At 38.8% G+C, this 27,866-nt stretch overlaps 1 protein-coding gene across 7 annotated transcripts; it reads left to right on the top strand.

Annotated features, from left to right (window-relative positions):
- LOC141898651 (uncharacterized) lies at positions 1 to 27,525 on the top strand. 7 transcript variants are annotated; one of them, XR_012618583.1, is made up of 42 exons: positions 2,837 to 2,925; positions 7,202 to 7,287; positions 9,143 to 9,202; positions 9,598 to 9,727; positions 11,120 to 11,342; positions 12,421 to 12,594; positions 13,397 to 13,468; positions 15,583 to 15,645; positions 16,049 to 16,156; positions 16,235 to 16,306; positions 16,403 to 16,456; positions 16,681 to 16,725; positions 16,814 to 16,894; positions 16,980 to 17,033; positions 17,197 to 17,241; positions 17,526 to 17,543; positions 17,653 to 17,706; positions 18,036 to 18,095; positions 18,178 to 18,234; positions 18,322 to 18,375; positions 18,585 to 18,620; positions 18,704 to 18,757; positions 19,281 to 19,334; positions 19,427 to 19,471; positions 19,554 to 19,631; positions 19,786 to 19,902; positions 19,979 to 20,023; positions 20,103 to 20,156; positions 20,238 to 20,291; positions 20,376 to 20,438; positions 20,506 to 20,577; positions 20,668 to 20,703; positions 20,991 to 21,092; positions 21,419 to 21,451; positions 22,135 to 22,281; positions 22,780 to 22,863; positions 23,397 to 23,451; positions 23,545 to 23,662; positions 23,836 to 23,925; positions 24,005 to 24,082; positions 24,180 to 24,192; positions 25,198 to 25,314. XR_012618583.1 is itself a non-coding variant. In XM_074784676.1 (42 exons), the coding sequence occupies exons 1-42, from the start codon at positions 2,885 to 2,887 to the stop codon at positions 25,202 to 25,204; spliced, it is 2,970 nt and encodes a 989-aa protein (XP_074640777.1). In that variant the 5' UTR covers positions 2,837 to 2,884; the 3' UTR covers positions 25,205 to 25,325. The 7 variants fall into 7 exon arrangements, 5 of the variants coding, with proteins under 5 accessions (XP_074640773.1, XP_074640777.1, XP_074640772.1 ...); XM_074784676.1 differs by having other exon boundaries at positions 23,545 to 23,646; positions 25,198 to 25,325; XM_074784672.1 differs by lacking the exons at positions 2,837 to 2,925; positions 24,180 to 24,192 and adding an exon at positions 1 to 644 and having other exon boundaries at positions 23,545 to 23,646; positions 25,198 to 27,525.
- Positions 27,526 to 27,866: the final 341 nt, after the last annotated feature.

Raw genomic sequence — 27,866 nt, forward strand, 5'->3', positions numbered from 1 at the left:
GGTGGTGAATATACGCTATAGAGACACGGCGAAGAAGAGAGATGAGAGAGAGGGAGAGAGAGAGGGAGACAGTTTATTCAACAATATGTTTTCACTGGCATAGATATTTTTCGCGTGTATGATGTTATATACAACCGAGCAGCGCAGAGCGGTTGAGGTGGATTGATGATCCTCGTGCGTGCCGCTGCCGGCGTCTGTCAGTCAATCGTACTCACGAACCGACGCATCCGGAAAATACCAGCCGCATTTCTACTATCCGAGCCGTCGTGAAAAGAACCTTTCTAATCAAGTTGGATGGAGAATTAAGTCGACCGTAACGACCCCTGGTGATCTATATTTCAGTTATTACGGACGGTTAACATTAGCAAGGTCACTAGACATCGCGCGAGTTAGTTCAGTGACAGGACGTCTCGGTCGTCGCCTGCGTTTCGTGTCATCCGTCAAAATCATGTTCGTTGCGACGTGCTGAAACAAACTACGCACACGATTCACGCTTTGATCATTACGAATTGCGATTGTATAAAAATGTTTTTGTTGCATTTAATTCTACTTTGATATTGATAATTGTATACTGTTTGCGGACGGGAACTACGCAACTCAAAGCGTTTATTTGTGATTAAAAAAACCATGCCGTATATTCTAAGGTAGGGCACATATTTGCACGCTATGTATTTGTAACATTTTTATTCAATCTTCCCGCCAATAATCAGTAATACTGATTAGAGAGAGACCACCAGCTATTAGTGTTTACGTGACATAGAAACCGGACAGATAGAAACGCACGGCGGGGCCTTGGTTTTTAAAAACGTTCGTCAAAATCATCGTTTTTTTTATCATGTGTCATTCATTGTAGAATGATTAACGGGAAAAATGACCGACAAACTGGCGGGTTTATTCAGTTCGCGGTACTAGGTTCTGCTGTCGAATAAATCAACGAAAAATCCAACCCTAGGCATCCGCAAACATCGACGCCTAATTTCATTCATATTTATTAGACTCAAAAATGCATGGCCTCCTTTTCTGAAAATGGCTTCTCTGATTTATTAAGCTGGGAAAGGCAATGTGGCATCGCGCATTACTAACAAAAACGATATATAAAACCCGTCGACCCGTCCTAGGCGACATGCGGCCACCGGCTGGAGTTCAAAATTCAACATTGGCGGAAAAAATACTTCTCGCAGACCCACAAATACTATTCAAAGCCTATCTATTATCGTCACCCTTGAGGCCATGGCGTCGGATGTACTTCGAAATATTCTTTTTTTCTATGTTTCATTCTATGTTTTGATTTTTATTTTGAAGTCAGCAGTTTGGAATGCGAGACATACATCTGTATAGTAGATTCGCATCTTTAAACATCAAACCGCGATACTTTAATCAGTGAAAACATCACAACCCGATGATCTGAGCAGAGATGTAGTCACAATTGTACATAGTGTGATAGCATGTTGTAACATATAGTCATATATGTATATATGTAGGATATCAGTCTGTGGATGTGTTTTTGATACAAGTATATATAATGTGTGTAACTGCAGGGGTTGTCGTTAGACCAGTAAAAATACTGAAGATCAACAGATCATTTCACATCTGTACCACACTGAGAACCAAAAAATAAAAATTGTTTTAACCTCTTTTTCCCGCGCGTAACCGTAAATAAAAGGCCGTACGCTCTAACACTTAATCACGCTATACACTTGTAACAATTTTCACCAACAAAAATTATTTTGGCCTCATCGCTGTGGTTTCGGGTGTGAACGAATAAAAAATAGATATCCATTAATGAAAAAAATAACAACTGATATTTACATATGTATGGACCGTCAGTGTTGACTGAAGATATGTTTTTTTAACTCTTTTCGCAGTGGTTGCGTGCTATGTTAAAGCTTTCTATGTTTTTACCTCAAACATTTTCTATCGCTGAAAAAATTGTGTATTATGATTGCGAAGGTTGATAGAAATTCTTTTAACACAAAAAAAAACATTATTTTCTGATTCGCCGAAAGCGAAATCCACAAAAATCGAAGATTGAAGATTTCACAAATTAAAAGGTTAACTGGGACGCGAACGGTTCGGCTATTTTGGCGAATGAAATAATTCTTAGGTCACACACCAATGTGAACACCAGCTGGACCCAGTTTCACAGTTGTGAGTTAGGGTTTACTCCGAGTTCTAAGTCATTTCATTTTCGAAGAGTTAACTCAAGTATCAAACGTTAACTGACAACTGTGGAACTGGGTACAGGTAACAGTTGCTCAAAAGTTGGTTAAAGATAACCGGTGGATAAATACCACAGTAACAACTTAGTTATTGTCACTTATATGCCAACTAACCACTGGTTAACCAACTTGTGAGCAACTGGCCCCAGCACTTCACACAGTCAGTGACGGCGCAGGATCGTTGCTCACGATTTACGATTGATCGTTTATGAAATAATAGCCGGCTTGTTGTCTATACAGTGGCTATAATTAGGCCACTGTCGTCGTCGTTGATTAAAAACTCTCATAAAATGTCCAAATTTGTTGGTATGTATCTGAATGTGGCGCGGTCTGAACGTGTCGATTAACACAACATTCAGTTTAACCAATATTCATAATTACCAGGAATAATTAGAGAGATAGATAGCGAGAGAGAGGGAGGGAATTATGTTGGAGGGAGTTAAGTGGTTTCAGTTATTCGACCGCTCGTTGGTCTAATCCCAGTTGAAACCGATCGCGACGGGTGACTTTTTTTCACAACGCACTCGATTTTTTTCCTCGCTTCCCGATAAAAAGGATCTAGATAGCTATTGATTGCGTGTCTCTTGTGATGTTCGAGGCTTGACTCTGTAAATGGAGTTTTAATACCCACGGAAATGAACCGGCGAACCTTTCAAATTATCTGAATGGCCATTCAAACAGCTTGCGGGATTTTCAAGTGTCATCGGTAAGTGAAGCTATTAGTACTTAAAAAAGACACTTTTTTATTGGGTATTTTTTTTAAACCGCAATTTTTTTTTCGTACTGGGTGAAGTTTGCACTGGATGTATTCAGACTTGAATCATCCTTTATCTATAACGGCTGCATCAGCGGTGGACACTTAACATTTTATGGTTGAAATATTACCAAATAAATCTTACGCTATCGACAGACATTACTTGAACAATGCAAACCTTTTAGAAACTGGTTCGATGATTTACAAGATTCGTAGTTCAATAAAGTATGTTCAAACTATAAACTAGACATCCGGGCATTCATTTCATACGACGATTTATCAGGTTCGAGTGAATAAATCTTTTTAATAAGAATAAATTGGCATTTCCGAAAAAAAATACGACAACAGCTACTCATTGTAGGGGGGATGATTAAAATGAGAATTTTGATTTACTCTGTCAGAATTCACACCCCGTAGAAGAGAATAGACGCCGTGAACCACGACACGGAAAACCAGTTCTTACAAATTGGCGAGAACTTGAAAAATCTTCTTTTTGTAAGATACAGTCTTCCGTTGTGTTTCAGAAATGTAAGGTTATATAAAGGTTATATGATAGACATGTCTACGGGTATTGAGCAAACAATCTCTAGTTACAGCTTCGTGTTTACGCATATTGAGAGCATTTTTAAGAAATTTCTTTGAATTTTTTTCTACATGTATCATTTTCGGTCGGTTGCGAACGTGCGTTTTTTTTGTCGAAGCTAGATATTTACATTTCTACAGCCGATATGACACGTTTATTCGTGTTATTTTCGGGTCTTCTATCCATCACACTGCGAACTATCTATATTTCTCTTTCAGTAGATGTTAGTTTTTAATATTCGGTGTATAATGATTGAGATGATGAATAGTGGTTTCGTATGACATTAACTTACAGAATAGGTCGTTATTATATTGATGAGTATGACTTAATTTTCGGTATTTATTCCAATCATATTGAAGCACTTAATTTGTCTGCTATCATTATACACTTATTCTCCATGTCACTGGTCGATTTATATTATTTGTTGATGTTCCGTACTTTAAGCCAACTTTTCTGATTTCACCCTCTTTTTAGTTGTTCTCGTTAAAGTGACCGTGAACCTGTTTTTATGTGTAGGAGATAACAACCAGAACAACCGAAACAACCGGAACGATTGAAGCTACTCAAAACCCCTCTGTTAGTATAGAGGTTACGCAACAGAGTAACACTTTTTAGACCAGGGGCCCAGGGGCATGGAAAGCTGGAAAGGTTACCAATTTCTGCGCGAACATTAATAAATGTTACCAATTTCTAGCGTAACCATATACAATGTTCAATAGGGCATGGATTATGGAAACGCATTTTGGCGGGTATCCTGTGGTGGGTTAAGGTACCATTTATGATTTTAAAATGACTAGATCAGCTTTTGATGGTTCCTCGTTTTTAACAATTGGTCAGATGGATTGGTTGTCAACCTGTGACTCTTTACCTCGTTCTAGACCAAGTGCACTTAGCAGAGTGATAGAAATTGTAGTCGGGATAAAATCTGGAAAATAGTAACTCATATTTGACACAATTTCGAGCCCACTTAAGTCCCAGCATTCGCTTTTCGTCCACCGTCCGCCCATTCACAGATTTTTCTTAATACTGGATCAATGCCCAGCATTGTCATGTCACCTCTGGAATTGGGTCACCTACGCTGACCAGACTAACTGACAATGAGTCAGTCGCCAGAGTTGTTTGACACAAGACAGACATGCGGCAAGCCCAGATTCAAATCTCAGCTTCTAATTCCATTTTTTTGTTTGTGTTTTCAGTAGAAAATGTAAAAATTAAATCTTAGAAATAAAGAACTGCCCTTGAGAACTCCTGGCTACTTGTCCTCTCTTTATTTATCTGGTTGAACCATGACCTGTGTTTACCCTATATAAAACTAACTGATAGGTATTTTCCAACCCATTCAGATTTATTACTATGATAATTCACCATTTACAATGAATTATTGTACAAATATTGATTTCTAATTTACATTTATATTTTACACAATAATGAACTTGGGTTAGTTCTATACCTGACATGGCATGGCATTTGGTATATGGCATGGCATGCCAAGACCATCAAATAGAATTTGATATTTTTCATTTACATGTTATTATTGCAATTAAAAACTGGGCACTATTGGAGTGATAAATTAGTTCACAAGTAGTTTACATAACGGGGAGGGATGTCAGAGTTCAGGGCAGTGGCTGAAGTTAGTAAACAACCTACGTAAATACTTACGTCGCACATAAGACATTGAATCCGCGAGAAGTCGTTAGTATTATTCTAAAGACAGTGGAATATCTCGAATCGGATCAAACACCCTAGAACGGATTAACCATAATTACGGAATTAACAAACCCAACAATACAACATTGGTGGAGAATACAGATCCACAACAGCACCCTCTCTCCCTCTCTCCCTCTCACTCTCTCCATCTCTCACTCTCTCCCTCTCTCCTCTCCCTCTCTCCCTCCCTCCCTCCCCTCTCTCCCTCTCTCCCTCTCACTCTCTCCATCTCGCCCTCCCTCCCCTCTCTCCCATAGGTTTCTCATTAAGTGTGGGATTCTGCCAGTTTACTGTTCACCTTCCACGCGAGAATCGCGGTGAAATTAGCCGCAATTTTTGTATTATCCCGCGTTAAATCGAAGCAATTAGTGCGGTAGATTCTGCTAATCTGCGGAGATTTGTTTGTAATGTAGCACTGATCGACGAGTATCGGTAACGCGGTACGTTTCCGTTATCGCCTCATCAAACATTACGTCAAAATGTTGCTTAAGTTCCCTACGAGTGTTGATTCGTCATTCATTGAACACGCGGGCAATCAGACATTAAGCCTTAAAACACATCGACTGTCTGGGGCAATCAGACAACATCACTGCCGGGTCGCTTTTCCGAACTCGTTCTTAAAAATCTCTTCGGATCAAACTGAAATATGAGTTTGAAGATAAACCCGTAGCCAGGAAGATTCGATTTATTCATCAAGCACCTTTTTCAAAGATCCACTCGTCGGAAATTTACCCCAAAGAGGGGAGGATTTTAGAATAGGATTCGAGTTTCTTGTTGATAATGTTTAAAATGACACATACTAGCTGCGATCACACGGAGTTGGAACGGACCAGGCCCGAACAAAATTTGGCCCGTGAAGTTAAGTGAGTCATTTCCGGAACCAGTTACAGTTCAAACGCAACAATTTGTCCCGTGCTAAAGTTTGGCTCGGGTCTTGTCCGAAGTTTTTAGCCGGGCCAACAAACAATCACGGGCCCATTTGGCACCCGTGTGAACAGTTGGCCAAATTTGTCATGTGCTTAATTTTGCCTCGGGCCTTGTCCGACGTTTTCGGTCGGGCCAAATTTTGCCCGGACCAGACAGGGACGGGCCCATTTGACGCCCGTGTGAACAGTTGTTCCGGGCCAAATTTGGTACGGGCCAAAAACGCTCGTGTGATCGCGGCTACTATGGAAATCAACTGGTTGTCGAAATTATTATGTGAATTACCGGTTTTTCTAGGTTTGGACACCGTCCCCGAATAAATCCTCACTGACGGCGGGCCTGAGACCTTCAAATCGAGATGTTTGAAATACGATATATACTTAACAACAATCTATTCTTACTCCGCAGTAGATCATCAGTATCAAACGAGGAAAAATGGAGCGCAGTTTCAAAAGACAAATTTAGAATAGTTTTGAAATTTATGCTTCGTAAGTTCGTAAATTAAAAAGTCACCCTCGCCACCCAGGAATAAACAGATTTCTAAGAAACTGCAAGGTGTAATCCTACGTGAAACCAACAACAAAACAACGCACGCAAAAAACTATCACTTTGTTTCTACGCGTGGAAACTTCAGTTTGTAATCTGATGCAAACAGGACGAAATAGTTACATTTTCTTCAAACTGTTGTCAAAACATAGAGGCGATTTTTTTGTGTGTTCTGTACAAAACGCATTCCGTTTTCGCTTTTTTTACGTATCGCGGCGGTAGAGAAATAAACCAAACCAAAGCTCCTTCCCCTCAACCACTCCCCCGGGTCGAGATCTTTCCTCAGATTTCACTAGAAATGATTTATTAAACCAAACGCGCTTTCCTGCGCTTATATTTACATTTTCACTCTGGTGTTTATTCGATATTAAAGACTTCATGTGAGAATTTCGTTTGCAAATACCGTGTCAGCGAAATTACAGACTAATTTGTCTGAAAATTGATGATTAATGTTTCGTTTATTTTCAGAACAGAAATGTTGAGCCTGGAAATATTCGTTATATCTGTGATTCTGCTTGCCGTCCATTTACCAGGGATTGACTCTCGTAAAATAGGTAAAAAATAACTTTCACCTTCCCGGCGTAATTTGACTAAAAACGAAAAAACATTCTTCCTTCGCGAGTGATTTAACTACAAAAATAAAATATAGACAAGTTCGGAAGTTCGTGACGTAATGAACAGAATGTCTTACTTTCTAAAAACAAAAATCAAGATTGATGTGTATTCGTTTAACGGTGCTAAATTAAGCTCTGGTTCAGTTTTCGTGTATGGTTTTTATCTCGCCTCTAAAGAAGTTGCTCTGAAGATGTTCTGTACAGAAATGAGACCTGCTTATTGTGAAAGTCTGTCGAAAAGCGTTAATACAAACAACTGATGCCTCGAATATAGAACTATAAGGCTATGCGGTTTAGATTTATGCCGTAAATATTGAGATTCGTAAACAGTGTTAAATCTGTCAATGCGCGCATCTGTCGATTCGTCGAAAACAACAAAAATAGTCGGACAGTTTTTGAAATAAATATCACTAAATCATGACAACATAAATAACAACGATAGGGAACAGATGCAAGCATCATCAGATAATGAACGCACTCGTAGCGGGATTCGAACCCAGGTCGCGTATTACCTGAGTGGACAAATTATATTAACTGAGATGCCACTAGTAAGTTTAAACCCCACTACTTAAGTATATAGATTTAAAAGATTAAGAATAAAATTGAGTTAACGAAAGTTGAAAAAAAATCTAAATCTCTTGAGACCATTGCGAGGTGTGAAGAAATAAGATAGTCTCTGAGAAAGTCCGCAACGTCGTGTCTATTGATTTTCCTATATCAATTCTTGAATTTCGCTTTTTATCTTTTGAATTTGTATATATCGTGGGTACAAAGTAATCATATTTTATACTGTTCTTCGTACAGTACGATATCGTTCCCACCTCCCGCTGCCATTTGCTCAATGGTCTAACGATGTATGTCGGAATAGTGACAACTGAAACTGGCTTTTTGGTTTAAAACCTTAACCAACCTTTTAACAACTGCGCTATGATTAATGAAGCCGACCCAGAACGGCGTTCGCTTGCCACAAGTACCTTCGAACCCTTAGAAAAATGGGTAAATTCTAAATTCCGCAGGATAAATAAAAAAACCCTGATGATCTGAATATCTAACGTGAAACGCTCATAAACAAATGATACTTCGACTCACACAGATGCTGTTTATTCTGACGATGCGTAGAATTCCAAAAATCAAACCGACATAACTCTTCATCTGTCTGAATAAATACCTGCAGTTAGAATATTTTACTTATAAAAACACAGTTATAGCGATTTAGAGACAGAGACAGCCACGAGTCCCAGGAACTGAGGGTTAAAGAAACTCCTTTAAAATGATAAAAACGTGAACCGTCATAAAAAGAATAAGCAAAAGGTCGTGGTTAGTTAATCTCGCCGTTGTGAAAATGGATGCTGAGTCAAATTTAACCCGCTCAACTGTGGAGCTGGATCCAGATTAGAATTAAACCATTGGCCATAACACCCGCACGACTGTGGAACTGGAAACAGTCAAATGAAACCCAAACAGCTGTGGAACTAAGTTCAGAATCACTTTAAACCCACGCAACTGTGGAACTGGATCCAGATTAAAATCAAACCATTGACTATAACACCCGCGCAAATGTGGAACGGGATCCAGTCAAATGAAACCCAAACAACTGTATAGAACTTGGTCCAGAGTCAAATTAAACTAGAGCTTAAACTGGGCCCGTGGAAATGGATCCATAGTCAAATCATACTTAAAACAGTGGAATTTGATGGGCTAGTGCAATGCTATATTTCTATAGTTACTCTTCATGCAGGACCTAATTAGATATTAAGAATAAACTAAAAGAGTTTTACATTTTCTAACGCTTTAGGAGATGCTATAGAAACTGAAGGGGTGTGTGTAGACCCTGAGACCGGTGAAGGAACTTCAGGTAAAGTTTGACATCTCATTTCGCACGCTGATCCCTCATCCTGTCTGAGTCAGAACGCGCAATGCGCAATAAACAATCATTGCTTGTCGAAAGTTTAGCATCTTTTTATTTGTTTTTATTTGGGAGTTTATCATCGTAATAGGGTTTAGTCTAGCAGCGGCAAGAATTTAAAAATATGGAATATTTTACAGCTTTTCCACGAGCGTCGGCCACGAAACCTTTCAGATAAATACTTCACTGATAACTTAATTCCTGAGAGGCTTTAAAGAAATGCGTTAATTGTGTATATAGATCACTAGTGGAAGAGATTTTGACAGAGTTAGGTTTCTTACCTCAACTCACAGCTGTTAAACTGGCTGTTCGTTAATAGCTTAATAACCATTTTTCCGTTATAGGATTCGACTTCATATCAGCGTTCAAATTAGACACAACACGAATCGTCGGCGTGAAGAAAGTTGTCGGGTCGAATTATTTACAAACCGCTTTCAGAGTCAGTAGAAAGGCGCTGCTGAGAATTCCATCGAGGTGAGAGAGTATTGTTTTAACGAGAATGCCACTACAAAACTCATACGCGAAAACTACTGGTCTTATTTCAAATACACGACATTTTTAATAGCTTTAATTAATTACAAGTCAGGGAGTAGAACGATTTGAGCTGAAGAAAATGATAAACAAACTGATAAGAATATCTTGAAACTTTCCGAACTGCTTGACTTTTGATGATACAGTCGAACGTGTTCAAGAGACTTGAATACGTGCCAGGGCGTATTTACCTTGTTCAGTAATACGAGAGCCCCACTCTTCCGATGAATCTATATTTATTCTTACAGATTTTTATTTGCTCACAGTGTGTTCTGTATCTTTATGAAGTCCTATGTCCTTACGCCTGTCCATTGTTCATGGCGTAATGGGCATACAACTAAGTGGTGCATGTCGTCATAACCCTCTGCACCTACCCTTAAAGTGTTTCAGCATCAATCTATATTGATATTGATATTGATATTGATATTGATATATATATATATATATATATATATATATATATATATATATATATATATATATATATATATATATATATATATATATATATATATATTATATATATATATATATATATATATATATATATTATATATATATATATATCAAGTATAAAAGTATCGTCCAGTATATGTCAATGTGATATTTTGTTTAATATTTTCACAGCTAAGTACACCTTCAAACCTCGCTCTAGATGTTTCTTCAGTAATCACCATTCGCACGTGCTTATGTCTAACCCCGAACCCCGAAACCACCAAAAAAAACATACCTATCGTATAACCACTGTAGCATGTGTCTGTTGTGTGAATGGAAACAAGAGAAAACGAGAGAGAATCCAGTCTTTTATATCCCGATCTTTGAAAAAAGACTGGGTTTCTTTTTATTAACCCTCAACCCGCTGAGCTCCACGCAGGGCATTATAAGCGGCTTCGATGTTTCTTTTTCCCTAATGGGGAGAGCCCAGACAGGAAACTTCGACGAAGAAACTCTATCGCCACCGGGATTCGGACCCATGATCCCTATCGATTGACGAGACCAGCGAGACCGGCGTCTTGAACAACAACGCGGCCAACTGCGGAAAAAGACTGGGTCCTTTCTAATGTATGTCTCGACTAGAGTGTTTATATGAATATTCGTGGGCAAGTTTTTTTTAGTTTAATTTTTGATTGATTTATTATATGAGCACTAATGTGGAATATATATATATATATAAATATTTAGTGTGATAATTTTTGAGGCGGATTTTCAAGGTTGTAGCGAGCGGCGCCTTGAGATCTTGCCACCTGTTCCCTGCACAAAGTCTTCCCCCAACACACACGAACGTATAATTTTTGGTTGATGGTTGTTTTTGAAGATAACATTTTATGATTGTAGAACAATGTTCCCTAGAGGACTCCCTACATCATTTGCCTTCGTAAGCACATTTCGCATGAGCGGTAGGGCAAGAAAGGACATTTGGGATTTGATAAGGATCGAGAACTCTTTGCAGCAAACACAGTTTGCCGTGAAACTCGACGGAAGTCGAAAAGTTGTCGAATTGCTTGTTTTGGATTTATGGGGAGAAATCCAAACACTGAGCTATTCCGTGGATTCTAAAGTAAGTAACATCTATACGATCAAAAGTATCATCGGGGTTTTATTGTCAGTTTGTGGTCTGACAACGACGTAGAAATTGCTCGGCACCAGTGTATATTTATGATAATGACAATATTTATCCGTCGGTTTCATAGGGTATAATATGTAAATCTAACGAAGAATTTCCGACAAAGCGCGTTTTCATCACGTTCAGCAAAGAATCGTTTTTTATTCCGAACGTTCTTCGGTATAATTATATCACGTTTTATGTATGTATATAATATGTGTGTGTGTAACACATAACGAAAACGCTATTCATTTACGTGCGTATAGATAGAGCTCATTTTATATGCATACGCGAGATTTTTCGAGTGCTAAAAAAGAAGACCGTCTCTTTATCCCTACACCCTCTTCAACGGACGTTGTATACACATTGCCACTTTTTCCTATCGTTCAAGTGCGTTTAAAGATATGTTTTTTAATGGAGAAAGAATATTACTAATTGTTTTGACGGCGGTTCGTAAGAACTGTTGTTATTGATCATACTTAACCAATCATCGACTGTAAAAACATTTCCTGAAAAATTCAATATGTTATTATTCTTTTTCTTCTTCGAAACATGGAGTACGTGCTATTCGTTATCCTACATCAAAACTTACGTATGATAGGATGTACAAATTGTTGAAGAAAAATCCCACAGTTACGAAGGAAAACCAAGAGAGCGTTGCCAATAAAAACCTCGAAAATAGCTCATAGAATTTCGTAAAACCGTCTGTTATTTGAAAAAAAATGGCTCTTAGAATTGAGTCTTTACTCTCTTAGTTTTGAAAATGGTTCATAGCATTGAGTCGAAACGTCTATAATTGCAGAAATGGCTCGTAGAATTCATTCAAAACGCCACTACCCTCTTAGTTTTAAAAATGGCTAATAGATTCGAGTCTAAACATCAATACTCTCTTAGTTTTGAAAATTGCTCATATAGAATTGAGTCTAAACGTCATTGGTCTCTTAATGTTTTTCATAATTGTCGGTTATTTCTGCAATTGGATAACTAGACAGTCACTCATCTATGAAAATCGTTTATACGAAATTTTCTTTAGATGTTCGACCGTAAGTGGCATAAAATACAACTACTGGTGACGTCAGATACAGTAACGTTTTATCTGGATTGTACGTTAGTTCATTCGTTACCGCTGAGATCGAGACGAAACATCGCCGTAGATGGATACATCGATATAGGAACGCGAGTCGAAGAAACCAGAAAACACGTTCAGGTAAAGAAGAAAAAATAAGTAAATTTCAGGCGCCCTGCGTTCTCCTACGTATGTATATGTACGTGGTGTAACGAATAAAACTGAATATGTTCACCTGAGTTCACATGTCTTTTTCTTGAAAATATTCTCCATATAAGACTCCTCGTTCATTTTCATAAGAAATTATCACGTGGCGTCCGTGCATGACCTTCAATAAAACAATGAAGGCAAAAGGTCCGCTTTTAAGGTTTTATAGACTGGTATCAACTTAAACACCCGAGTGAACTCAATAATTGAAAATGAAGTAAGTCAGCTCCTGGGTGGAAGTTGATACCGGTCCATGATAACACCGAGCCGAGGATGATAATGTTGATCAAGGTGGCTGGATGCATTGTTTAATAAGAAAATTCATCCTTGAAAAATAACATAATATAGCACGATCGATTACATCATTTTTCGAGGTTGAATTTTGTAATTGTTGTGATTCTGTTGTGGCTTTATCGTTCATTCGGCTCTCAACCAGAGAATATATATATATCTTACCAAGTTTGAAGTTATATTTCAAATTCCTTACCGTCATTAAAACAATAGTTGAATCATACGAGTCGTTTCATTGACCGGGTTACAATGGCGCCTGTTGCAGCGGATAAAAATATTTCTACGTATGATTTTCGTGAAAAAAATTCAATGCGTTATTATCAATGTAAACGTGTTAATGATGGCAGTTAATTGTGCAGTTTACATCGTTGGATATTACCGAACAGTATGTATAGATAGTGAAATCGTTATTAAGAGGTAACCGATTTGTTTTAATTGGTTATAGTTTGAACTGCAGTGGATGGTTCTCAAGTGCGATGTCTCAGATAAAGGTCTCGAAAGGTGCAGCGAATTACCAGTAAGTGAAAAAAAAAATAATTTTCATCGCACGAACGAAACCTGAATCCAGAGTTCCGAATATTCGATCCTGATTGAAAATGAACTAATCTAACTCTACAGTCAAATTATGAAAATTGGGGGATTTTTATTTCATCGGAGTTCTGATTGAAAGAAAATCATCGCAGCCTCAGGGATAAATCCACATCCACTTTATGATATTTCTTCGAATTATGACTCACTGGAAATATGAAATTTGAAATGTGAAATGATATTTTCGGCCCCAGCGCTTCGAACGGGATGAGTTCCTTGGGCAGGTTTCGACTGAACATATTCCGGATTAGGAGTAGCAATTCCGGGTTACAAATTCTCTACTGACACATCTATCAGGAACAGATAATGCTTCGTAGAGCATATTCTGATCGAAACGAACGCGCCATGAGGAGAATTCCCGAATCGGAAGAGACCAACCGAAACCTGCCTTCAAATGGTGGCCTTCAGCAAACTAGATTTTTCTTTGGAATTTGCAAATAATTCTAATTGGTCCCCAAATACAACGAAATCATAGAAGCAAGCTGATTGATTGAAGGTATAGGTATAGCGGGTAAGCTGTAAGCATAAATCTATGTAAGAATGGACACTTTTTACAGCGTGCTCGTGGAGAAACAAATCAACAGCAGTCAACAACATATCCTCCTTCCGTCCCGAAATCAAATAGGACCACAGTATGTAATATACCAGATTTCAATGTTTTTTTTCATTCACTCATTTTGGTTTACGATACTAAAACCCTCCAGGTCGATCGAAACCTGAAATTAAGCACCCTACGTAACCTATTTTCACAAAGCATGTGTGTTGTTTAAACCCCCCGTGGTGGTGTTGAAGTTTGTCCTTCCTCTCGAAGTCCTACCTTCACCTTCCTATTCATGTGATGTGTTACAACGGTTTGATTTGCTGCAAAGGTGTATTTATTTTGTGACAACAAATAAACGGATCCCCGTTGAAAACTTGAATTGAACAACTGGGTCCTTTTTGGCATATGTCAGTCTAAGCAGACTATGGGTCTGTGCAGTTCGTGATATAAAATCCCAAATTGAAAAGAAAAGAGTCAGAAATGTTTCCTTGAGCTACACCATTCGACGTTTCGAATATGCCCTAATAGAGACACCATAGGAATACTAATAATGATAGTGTGATATAACATAATTATGAGATGTAATAAGCTAAGCAGTCCGCGACAAAGGACATAGTAGAGGCTATTGATACTGTGTCTAACGTGCTTGGACTGTGACTGGTGATCAGAGAGAATGGGAGTCCCCATATCACTGTTCACAAATGAAGTCTGAAGCTGGTCTATAACTGGGTCCTCTTGTGTATATGTCTAGAGAGGCTCCAAAGCTAATTATTAATCGATACATAAACAATTGTATATACAAATATCTGGTTCATTCGTACATACAACAAGTCTTAGGTCGGCACGGCTTACGGATTGGAGTTGTGCGCGATGAAATATGGTTGGACGGGATTTAGCTTCAAGATTTTAGATTCAAACAATTTATGTTCAGAATAACAATTGAGCCTACAACGACCCACGTTATTACTTACCCCTTTGTTCGTTTGTGTGTAACTTTCGTGTTGTTGCTATCTTTTAAACTCTTGAAATATTACTTGGATGTCGACATAAAAGATAATGTTGATATAGTCACGGAATTATTCTAGTGTTGATATGAATTCGCTGCCGAGTCATCCAAGTAGTATCGTTCTAAATGCATGAGCAATAATTCAGACACTTCTTATCTAAACATTCTAATCGAACACATTTTAATCAATTTATTCACACTTTTTCTAACCACAGTCCAGAGATTTAACATGTCCTTTAAATTGTATTGTGATACCTAAAACATCAGTTCGCATGCGAGGGAAATTGAAGGGGATGTTGTCCATCTAATTTCTGATAGAAACTAATTTTCACGAACGGTGAGATTGAAGGGAATTTTCTGATTTGCGAGTGTATCTAATTTTTGGGAGAAGCTAATTTACGGACGGTCAAATCCTTAGAAAAAAATGCGCCCTGTGACGGTTCCTGATTCAAAAAGCGATGTTTATATTTTGAAATGTGTATTTTACTTTTTTCAGACGGCCCATGGACAATGCCCAGTCATGTGTCCAGCTGGCCCTCCTGGACCACCAGGGAAACAGGTAAATCAATCAACGAATTATTTAATTTTCGCACCACGATGATGCGCGTTGTCGAATGAAACACTGTAATCCTTGTCAACTGCATTGTCATAACTCCTACAATATAATACGGAACCTCAACGTTCGCAAGTACAATGGCGAACCACCTGCTGGGACCAAAAGTTGGTTAAAGATACCATAGAAACAATGAACTTTAATCGTTACTTTTTCAACTATCCACTGCTCTTTCTCAAATTAACTCATCATTTGACCATTAGCCCCTGGTGATGGCTGCTGGTCGAAAGCCGAAACGGTATGGTTCAGTTTTGATAAATTCTAAATTTCGTCTCGAGGAATTCAATTTCGGGATGTTTTGCATTCTTCATAGTGTCAATATTGTACGCATTTTCTGCTTATTCTGAAGGGTTCACAAGGACCTCCAGGCCCGAATGGTTTGAAGGGTCTCGCGGGGTTACCTGGATTACAAGGTCAGAAAGGAAATACTGGGATGCCCGGAAGAGATGGTCTAAAAGTAAGTCATTCACGATTTTCCCAGCGATATTTTATGGATTTATTCGAGTTGTTGAAGTCACTGTTTGAACTATTTTAGGGACAGGATGGTGCACCCGGTGTTCCTGGACCAATCGGACCCCCAGGAAAACAAGGCATAGGGGGACAGCCGGTAGGTTATCAAAGCATCTTTTTTAGAGGGAAAATTACTAAAAGCCTTCTCAAAATGTTCTAGATTTACTCTTTATTCATCTGATTATTTGATCAGGGTAAAAATGGTTTGGATGGTGCTGTAGGACCGTATGGATTTCCTGGATTAAAGGTATTTCATACAGAATTAGAAATAAATTTACCAAAAGGGGAGAGGCTGAATCGTGCAATGACCGAAATTTTGGTTCGAACCCGTTAAATCTCGTTACTCGAGTTTTCAAATCAGATAATCAAATAGTATCGCAGAGACTCAGTCTTTCATTCTACTGCCATATTTGATGAACGGCTTTTGATGAAAAGTTGAAGTTATTACATTTTCGTCGGCTATATCTTCAGGGTGAACCTGGACCTGTAGGGCAATTCGGCCCGAGGGGACTAAAGGTAACCATGCAGTCTCAAATTTTGTCTAAATTTCATTTTTCATTGATATCTGAAACGCGCTTGTATATTTCATTGTTTTTCATTTTAGGGCGATAAAGGAGATATAGGGCCTGTTGGGCCTGCTGGGTCTGTTGGGCCTGTCGGGCCACCAGGACCAACCATATCTACTGTATGTATAGGTTTTCTATGTATTTTTAAGATATCTATGACTTCATAATTACAGACAGTATACGAAATGTAATAATTCATTACAGGAGGGCACTGTGGTTGATGGCCCGAAAGGAGAACCAGGTCTACCGGGACCAAAGGTACCAACATTTTCAACGTACAAATTAAAATTTGCAGAATTGTTCGCTGTTTGTTTCAATTTTCCAAACATTTTGCTTTCCGCTTTAAACTTATTCAACCGGTTAACGATTGCTTTCGAGATAATTTTCTGCGTTAAAATGTATGAATATTGTGTATCTGTAGGGTGGACGCGGGTTCGACGGAGCGCCTGGTTTACCAGGGATAAAGGTATCATTCAACCACGTATTGTTTATGTTTACTTTTGTGCACTATACGGAAATAAAATCAATTTGTTATTCTGACCATCAAATTCATAAAGCAAAGGTTTCAAAGGCCCGATAATGATAATTTGTATTTTCCTTATTGTTTAATTCGCGTAATCCTTGATATACAAACATGTAATATAATGCGTCATAAAAACGATTTTGATATTGAAATACATGCGCGTAGGGCTGTAAAATTAGGCATTGACATCAGAACATCAGGAAATATTCTATTCATTTTGATTTCAGGGTGAACAAGGAATAAAGGTATTTAACTTTACTATAATTCGAGTCGATGTATTTGTCTGAAAATACAACACGTAGTTTGATTTTGATCAACGCACTGTTTAGAATATATGATTATATTTTCTGTTAGGGTGATTCTGGTTCTGATGGTCTGGTAGGACCGCGTGGCCATCGCGGTATCAAAGTAAGAAATAGTATATTTTAATCTGCTTCTTCATATTCATCAGGATCCAAGTCCACAGTTGTCGGATAAGTTTGAGTCTAGGGCTAAATCGTTTAACTCTAGAGTCAATACTTACCGAGAACTATATGACGTATTGAATGAGTCCACGAATTCAGTAAATTCACGACCTTTTACCGCTCCAGTTGTTGCCCCAGTTGTTGAATGTTAACATCCACGCAATATTTGTGGTCGAGATTTTTTCTTAAGTACATGTATATACTTTTTGATAGTAGAAAATGTCGTAATACGTCGTGTGGGGTAATTGATCGTTGATTTAAAATATTTTGCAGGGTGAACCCGGGATGCCTGGTCTCGCAAAAATGGACAATAAAACTTTGTCAAATCTGGCGGTAAGTTGAACTAAATATCAAATGGATACAATAACCAATGTTTCTCAGTGGTTTAATATTTAATTCATTCTCTTAATTAAAGGAGACTTTGAGTGGAAGAGTAGGAACACGAAACCTAACGGCAATCAAAGGACAGAAGGTAAATTCGTGTGACATGTTTATTTCAATGAACGAAAGAAAAATGATAGAATTGATGAAATTTTAATAGGAATTTTGTATCGTTCAGGGTGAGAGAGGACCTGCCGGTTTTCCGGGGGATATCGGACCAAAAGGATCTGCGGTAAGCGAGGGTGGGTGGTACGGGTATCACAACTCTCAGGATTACTCGTATAGCGAACAACGTAGACTAAACTGCGGTTTCACCGACTGTAAAAACCAGTCAACAATTTCACGCCAATATCCGGAGTATAAATGGAAATAAAATAAAGACTGGTGGTAAAAAAAAACAATTTGTATATCGAGTCTTACCGGGAAATGTGTTTATTTCAGGGTTTGGATGGTGCAAATGGGGTGAAAGGTGACCAGGTACGTTCTGTACGGTTCGATTATTGATAGAAATACAAAATAGCGCAATAGTCAAAAATATTGAATTTGCTCGTATTTATCAGGGTCAGAAGGGTGAACAAGGAGAAGTTGGTCTTGAAGGACAACCAGGCCTAGCTGTGAGTTATTCATTAAATCTGTAAATTATCAATTCATTTATCGATATCAAAATGATACAAAAAGGCAGAAAGATACAGGTAAATAATGTATACAGATGGGCGCAAAGAACATGTATCAAGGAAATTGAAATAATCTACTCAAAGAAATTCGAGGACAAATATGAATATAACCAAATACATAGACCATATACGCTTGAACACTATTTTACAATTTTTCAAATTCAATTTTCCAAAAAAAGCCTATTCATTTCATGGGAACATAAAAACATAGACACTCAATAATATGGTCAAATGTTATCGTCGTTCATATCATATTTTCACCCAGGAAGTATTTGTGTCCACTCTGCTCTACGATGCTCTGTGACCCTAAGTTTATACTCAAAACTAAGGTTCTTATAGTGGTATCAAATCTTTAGTCAATGAATTCGAATACGCGTAAAACATCAGTATACAACGGGGTCTTGTAGAAAACGAAGGCCAGGTGAATTAGAATGGAATTTGATCTGTTTTTCTTTAACTATAGGGGAATCCCGGTCCGAGAGGTTATTCAGGAATAGATGGAATCAATGGTCAACAGGTGTGTAATGATCCCTTCTCATCAAATATATACTCGATTTTAAATTCTTAAGATAGCTGTTAAACTTGGGCGGAATTTGAATTTATCTTCAGGGACCTCAGGGTATTCCAGGACCTGTCGGGCCGAAAGGAGACCAAGTAAGTAAAAAAAGGAAAATTTACGTTACGCCTTGCTAAGTCTCACAAAATCCATTTGTAACTGAACGTTTGTGTTTTTAAGGGGCCGCCAGGACCAAGTGGAGTTGTAAGCGATAATATGGTGAGGGAGCTAATGACTAAATCGGATATAGTCGTTAAGGTAAATCAGTTAAAACTCAGATTACACACAAAAAAAGTTGAGGAATTCTTACCCGGAGGCTTGAATAATATGCCTGCATGAAATTAACTTATTTGAACGCAAGAGCTTAAAAACTATACTCTGAACAACTTGCATGTGATTGTTATATTTCTAGGGCCCACCGGGACCGGTTGGACCGGCTGGATCAAGAGGTATCGCTGGACCCCGAGGGCCCGAAGGAGCACGTGGGGAGCGAGGACTCACTGGTTTACCAGGACCTGACGGGCGAGACGTATGTATTTTTTTCTTGAATGTAGAATGAAACTATAAAACCCGATAAAGGTTTAAATGTATTGTTTTTTTATTAGGGTCGCAACGGTGAACCAGGAGATCCAGGTCCGCCAGGATTCCCAGTAAGTATAATCTATATCCATCTGTATTCAGTAAAACTGGCGTCAACTTCAATTAATATAACATTCAACTATCCTTTAGGGACCAACTGGTCGAAAAGGTCCGAAAGGAGATCGCGGAATTTATGGTCCGAAGGTCGGTGTAGTTGAGAGAATATCAGTATGAAAAGAAACGACATTATGACACGTCAAACTAACGCTAGCTCTTATATTTCAGGGTGCCGTTGGATTCCCAGGACGGCCCGGGTTTAGAGGACCCCGCGGATTGCCTGTAAGCAATAAATATTTCGATAGGGCTAAATTTTGAATAACCCAATCCCTATCATAAACTCCAAGTATGATTTACGGTTTTTAGGGAGCGAAAGGCGATATAGGTGACCCAGGACGGACAGGTCCACCCGGCATAGCGGGACCGAAGGTAGGGAGTAAATGATAAAGCTTTTAACACCTTCAAAGCAATGCATTAATCGGCGTTTAACTTTCAGGGTGCGCGTGGATTGATTGGGCCGCGAGGAAGTCTCGGACCGCGTGGTTTTACCGGTAGAGCTGGGCCACCGGTACGTTCTAATAACCGCATGCATTGATTGTATTTCTCTTGAATAAATTACCTGATTGAATGGATATCGAATTGTTTTTTCTTCATCCAGGGCCCACCAGGACCGCCAGGAGAGGCTACGACAAAGGTATAAAAGCAACTACTGAGAAATTCCCGTTTTCGAATTAGAAGATTCAATCAGCTATTCAAACTTTAAATCACAGTATCGTAATAATAAAACGTTAAATCCGACAAGATTGCGATTGGACTAAAAAGTCTATTGAATATAGATAAAGGAGATAAAACATAGATCCCCAGAAGAATTTTAAGACAGAAGATGGGTGGTAGTAGCCACCCGAAATATTTCTATTCTCAATAACGTTTTAGTTCAATTACGTTTGTGGGATTTTACGCTGTATTGTGCTGTATTTGTAGGCATTCGAAGGAGGGCCAGTAGAAGACGCGGCTGCTCATACTGCAGGTGCTCAGGGTGTCTTAACTTTAAATACCAGAAATAACTATTTACGAGGACCAGAAGTACGTTCATTTCATTAAAACATATATCTATATCACACAAACTGCATGAGAATAAATACAATTTCACCCATTGAGTATTTTATAAAAGCATGAGTCACTTCCACAAGCACTGGGTGGTCTGGTTTTGAACTTAATTGAACTTAATTCAAGTTCATGCATATCATAACCCACAGGATGTTGGTCCAGCTGCATCGTCGAGGTCCATCTCTGTTTCATAGCCAATCTGTAGAACATCTCGGAAAAATTTGCAACATTTTGCAGCTGGACTCTAGGTTTAAGGGATTTATCATATATTTTATATATAGTAATCTGATCAACTCTTACAGGGACAGCGTGGACTCCCAGGAAATCCTGGACAGGTATATTAAATAGAACATGCATGTTAAATGCTTTTACCCCCACACAGTGTTCGTTCCGTCACTATTATTTTTGACTGTCCAAACTCGATCCTCGCAAATCTACGGTTCCAGACAGCGTCTGGATTTGGACAGCTTACTTTAATTATTTTCTTAGATAAATCGTTACTCGTCGATTGACTTTTTATCTCTGTGTGTTTTTTTATAATATGAAAAATTACCAGGAAATGTTTCATGTTTTTTTCTGCTATGACCCGTTATTTTCTGATCAGTACAAATCCCGCTGCATGAATTCAAAATCCTTCTCTTCAATGCACAATACAATATTTGATTCAGAATTTTTATTTTATTTTTGAGATTTTGTTCTTTGCTTTATTGATACAGGTATATGCAATATTTTCCTTTGTTTTCTTTTTGTGTTGTTTTTTTTAAATTCTTGTATGTGGTCCATGCCTGTTTCAGTTCATATAGGAAAAATATTTGTGCTCAGAATCTTAATTCAGTTTTGACTAGTGTATAAATGTTGCAATTTAGATGAACTGCAGCCTAACGTTCAAAACACAGTTAAATAGTTTTCTTATTGTAGTATTTAAAGATTTAAAGCAAAAAATAATTCTGATTATGTAAATACCAAAAAATTGGTCTAGATATACCCCTATAATCGAAAATTTCTTTGTCAATTGCAGCCTGGGGCGCGTGGACCTCAAGGAGACACCGGTCCACCCGGAGCACCGGGTAATTCAGGACCACCCGGACCGACTGGTCTACCCGGATCACCAGGACCACAGGGACTCGCTGGACAACCAGGAATGCCTGGAATGCCAGGAAGACCGGTAGGTTTATATCATCTGTGTACCATCACCATATATATACAAACAACGTCCCTAAACTCTATAGACGCGTTCACACTATGTCTGAACGTTCTAAATTTAGCCCGTTCCTATTTAGAACGCACCAGGCGTTCACACCGACGAAAAACCGTTCTAATTTCGACCGTTCTATTTTATAATGGACTTATCTAGACCGCCAAAAAACCGATGCACGTCCGTTCTAAATTTTGGAATGGACCATTCCTCTGTGTGTGAATAGAAACTTAGCGTGTCGATCACAGTGTTGCGTTTATAGCTGGACCAGTGATGGTCTGATTTGATGCTGATGACTTGATGCTGTCTTGAAAAGCATAACACGAGTGAGCGCAAAGCATTGATTTCTTCCATTCCAAATTAGTCCATTCCGTAGCACGGGCTAAATTAAGCAAGCGACAGTGTGGACGCGGTTTGTGTTTTAGTGTTCAGGTTGCTGATGGAAAAGTGACTGTTTTATATTTACAGGGACGCGATTCATACACTTACAGAACCCAAAATCGTAGAAACTATTACTCAAAATTCCCAGACTCTTCCTCAAACGATACTAAGGTTTTATTCGTGTTGTTTTATTGAGGTTTATTGAGTTTTACGTGTCTAACACCCGTGTTTGTTTATTATTCCTCCACTAGGGAAACACTGTTACGGCTACTAATGATGCGTTGGTTTTCTACAATGCCATGCATGAATTTATAATTGATATCACAATTATTTTCCTAAACCCAAATTTTTAGTTTTTATCCCGAATTTTACCCCTAACCTTTTTCCTGTACCAAAATTTCAGTTTTTATCCAAAAATTTATGTTCTACAACTATCCATTGATTTATTGAATGAGTGTTAAGATTTTTTTCAATGTTTAGCAAATGTTATTTAATTTTAAATTTTCAGTTAAATAATCATAATATTTTGCATGTTGTTTTAGTATCCAATCATTAAAGTTGTTGTTTAAAATATAAAATTCATTATTATCATATTTTGTCATGCGTTTATTGATTGTCATTTCACAAATTTTCACTCGTTGAATATAACTCTTTCTCCGCTGATAATTCTCTGATGAAACGCTCGAGTTTTATTGTGATTTTAGGGCCGATCTCCAAGCGTTGAAGAAATTAGGAAAATCTGCTACGAAATTCTGAAAGGTAGGCGCGCAAACGTTGCATTCCGATTTGCTGATTAATATGCGACGACGATGAATTCTGATTTAATATGTTTTACTATTTTCGTTTCTGTAGAACAAGCAGGGGACATCATTCGGGGACTCCGAGGTCCTAGAGGTCCGGTAGGATACGGCAGACCGGGCCCGCAAGGACCTCCCGGTGATCCAGGCCAGCCAGGTATACTTACTGGAAGGTACATGTACCTATCACCCACAATTGATCTCACGAAAGCATTTTACTAGAAGCACCCATACCGAATCTAATTGATTGAATCGAGCAAGCTGAAATATCCTTCCAATGTTAGAAATAGATGATTCAGATAATATCAAAGAGGTTTTGATCGCTATAGAACGAATTGTATTTTAGGGGTCATCGGACCGAATGGTTTACAGGGGGAACCAGGAATGATAGGACCTCCCGGACCAACCGGACCGCCCGGAGACAGAGGAGTGCCCGGTACGTAAATCAGGCACACATTTTTTTCTATAGAATTACCCATCAGAGCTAAGTCTACATGTTTAAATCTATTCTTCAGGACCGCAGGGAGAGAGGGGGTTTAGAGGACAGCGAGGACGATCAACACTAGGTCCTGTAGGTCCTCCAGGCCTACCGGGTACGTACCAATTCATTCCGTAACCTATCAAATATTCATCTTAACAAAACAAACCATTCGAAATTGATGATATATGAATATTTTTTACTGGTAACAGACGACAAAAAGAGGTATCGTGTAAATTCTCTCTGTTTTTGGCTGATATTCGGCTCTATTCAGTTCTCGGTGTTACGCATGTTTTCGTTTGTGACGTTACGATGTCATTTTTTAACGTACATTAACAACTGCGGATAATGCTGTTTATCCATTGATTTACAGTTCCGTTCGCGGCGGTAAAACTGATTAGTTCAATTCATTTCATTCACTGAAACCGACATGAAATCAAATAGACGCCAACATCATTTTTCTAACTCTATTTTCCCATTCGTCGTTTTTTTTCTATTGTTTGTTGATGAAGTCTGCGCCGCGGGTTATTTGTGTTCTCTCCATTCAGTCCTTACGTCGTCCGTCGCATTTGCATGAATTATTTCGCGTTTGATTTCTTTTTTGTTCTTTTTTTTTGATGATTCTAATTTCTAACCGATAAAAACGGAGCTTAGTTCGATTCGGATGACTTCGAGAACTATCTGAACTTGACTTAAAATTTGCCAAACAATTTTTTTAAGAATCCTGGTTTTCACGCGAGCGGTTTCTTTGCAATAGCTGAAAAAAGCTAAGTGGAAACCGTTCGTGAAAACCAGCCTTTAAAAAGTCAAATCGCTCTCAAGAATCGCTTTTTATTTAGAAATTCGTTTCACTATCAAAACGAAACTGCGAATGACGTTGCAAATTGCTTGTCAACTTCGTGCAATAGGCGACGATGTTTTACTAGTGATTGAGCATGTATTCAACATCATTGTCTTATTGTATTCGACATCAAACTTATTGCCTGGACATAATGAATGAAAAATCACTCCTGAAGATGACTATTGATATACGAATTCGAAACGTTGAATAAATTATTAGAGCCCAAGGAAACATTTCGGGCTATCTATTTTTCTTTCTGAATATGGGATTTTTCTATATTATCGCCACATCGCTGACTCAGAGTGTTTCATCAGCAGTTGTCAAAGATTTCCTAATCTAGCTGTGTCAATATCACTATTACTCAACTAAGAATACTCTGATTTTTGCAGGTCCTAGAGGGCGGGCTGGGGTCGGCATTCGTGGTGATCCCGGCGACGAAGGCCCGAGAGGTATACCCGGCCCACCCGGTAGCCCAGGAATGCCCGGACCGCAGGGCCCAGCCGGTACGTGTTCAGGGTGTTATCCGTCTGCTATGAGTGAATTCGGCGCCGCTCATTTGACGCCGATTATACATTCGTTCGGACAAATAAACAACGTTAGAAACAACGAAAACAGTAGAAATGATGAACAGAAGCCACCAGCAGCAGCGGCAACAACAACAACGGCAGCAGCAGCAGCGGATAATCCTCCTGATCTAGGACACGTATCCGGTGATTCCCAGAATGAAGATTCAGACTATCCAGCTTATTCGATCGACGATATCAAAATCATATCAATACCAATTCCAACACCACGAGGAGTCAGTGTTGAGAACCCGCGTGAGGAGGAGGTTAGTAGCGGAGGAGGTATCGCCAATAATGTCGAAAAGGTGACCATAATTCCGCTTGATAACGAATTAACCTCATCATCAGATACAACATACACTGGATACGTCGAGACGAACAGTACAGACATTGATCATGTTTTACAGATCGAAAACTTAGCACCGAAACCATCATCAGACTTAGTCATTAAAACTGATCAGTTAGCAATTACAGATAGCGGTATCGAGTCGGATGAGTTATCCGAACCGGTAAAACTTGTGAATAAGCAAACTACAGAAACTAGTGTCGATTCTAGTAGCGCATTACTAGGAAATGCTGTAGATCCTGGTAAAAGGTTACCAGAAACAAGCGTAGATCCTAGCAGTGCGTTACTAGGAACTGGCGTAGATCCTAGTAGTGCGTTATTAGGAACTAGTGTAGATCCTGGTAGGAAGTTACCAGAAAGTAACGTAGATCATGACAGTGCTTTACCAAAAACTATTGATGTCCAAGAGCAGCATTCTGCGGAAACAGAATCATCTAGATATCGCTTCAAAACGACGCCATTACTGAGGCCTACCCCAGCGCCACCTACACCTCATAGCGCACCACCTGAATCAGTACATACTACACCTGCAATACGAGCAACGACTCTCATCCCACAAACCGGTGAAAACAACATAAATAAACACGAGAAAACTAAAGGTAGTGATTTCAGTCCAGGGCAAATAATCATATCAGTGAGTTCACGTGACCATCAACCTGATCGCCATCGCGGTAATGAGAGAAACCGAGAATCAAAACAACCTTCAACCGAGCGGCCAGTTCCTCTTCCTCAAGAACCACCACGACCAGCGCCGCGTATATCTATACAAACCGATACCAGTCATTCGAAACCAACGCGCCTTAAAAAAGTTAAATTCGGTATCGAAATCGAAACGTCGGTCGTGAAGAAACGAAAGACAGTTCCTCGACGGAATACTAGAACGAGAAACCATGTTGTTAGTAGCACGAGACCGTATAGACCTCACCTGCACAAAATGGCTACCGAGATACACCGGAAACACCGACCACGTGGTATAAGCGTGCGCGTGGTAACTCCCAGACGTGGAGAATTCAAAAATGATATAGCTGTTGCCGATGCACCAATCAGCGACGACGATGATAGGTTTAAACGCGCAAAAGATTCGTCGATGAAAAAGAGAAATGAAATCGTCAGAAAACGAAAACTCCGTTTGAAACGAACTAGACCGCGAGCTCGGGCGGATAGAATCAAACGAGTTAGAAATAAAAGATGGCGTCGCGATAGTAACCTAAACAATCTAATAAACGATAGATTTAATGGTGTTTATAATCATAGATTGCGTCATCATCGGGGAAGATTTGATCGACGTAGTAAAGAATATCATCTTAACTCAGAACATAAAAACTTTGATAGTAATCAGCAACCAAGTTCGCAAGTGTCTAGTAGCAATAATCGTGGCAGTGTGACTCATAGAAATGATTCAATGATGTTAGATTTCGGAGTACGATGACCGTTCGAACCATAGCGATTTATTTAATGTATATTGCAAACTGTGATTTGTATTCATGTTTTTGCATTTTTATTTGAATTTTCAAAAACGATTTGACGGTTAAACTGCTACAGTAATATCAGTGTTGTGTGTATGTGTGTCTCGTTGGTACAAATTTATACCTCGTTTCTCTTTTTTATGAGATGATACCCGCATGTCTCGCGGTTAGAAGAAAAACAAGTAAGTTTTGACAAATGTTGTTTACTGAAAAATCCGTGATCGTTTGCAATGCAGCTCATGTGGACATTACGTCGCGCCGTCTAGGGGTTGTTCGCGTCATCTTCATCTACATCGCCACCCTCAAGTGGCTATCTACGTCATCCTTTGTCATTTCAAAGATTATCAAAATATAATAATCGATAGTTGGATTTTCATGCAATTTAAGTCATTGCATACTACATGTGTACGGGCTATAAGTACATATAACATGTAGATGAACATGCGCATGTAACATGCGCCTGTAATGTTTTTACAATGTAATGTTTCTTCTACTCGATTTAGAAGCGCTTTTTGTTCGGTACGATTGGATGTCGATGCGCATGCGTGTTATCACGTGGTGTATAAATGTTAATAAAGTTTCGTAAATGAATCAGATTTTCTTGCTGAATTGCCAATCGCTGCTTCAAGTTTTGTAGTATTGAGCATGCATGACTAAACGTATCAAACGTATACAGTTTCTAG

The sequence above is a fragment of the Tubulanus polymorphus genome, chromosome 2 (genome assembly GCF_964204645.1).
Source record: "Tubulanus polymorphus chromosome 2, tnTubPoly1.2, whole genome shotgun sequence".
In the NCBI taxonomy this organism is placed as follows: Eukaryota; Metazoa; Nemertea; class Palaeonemertea; order Tubulaniformes; family Tubulanidae; genus Tubulanus; species Tubulanus polymorphus.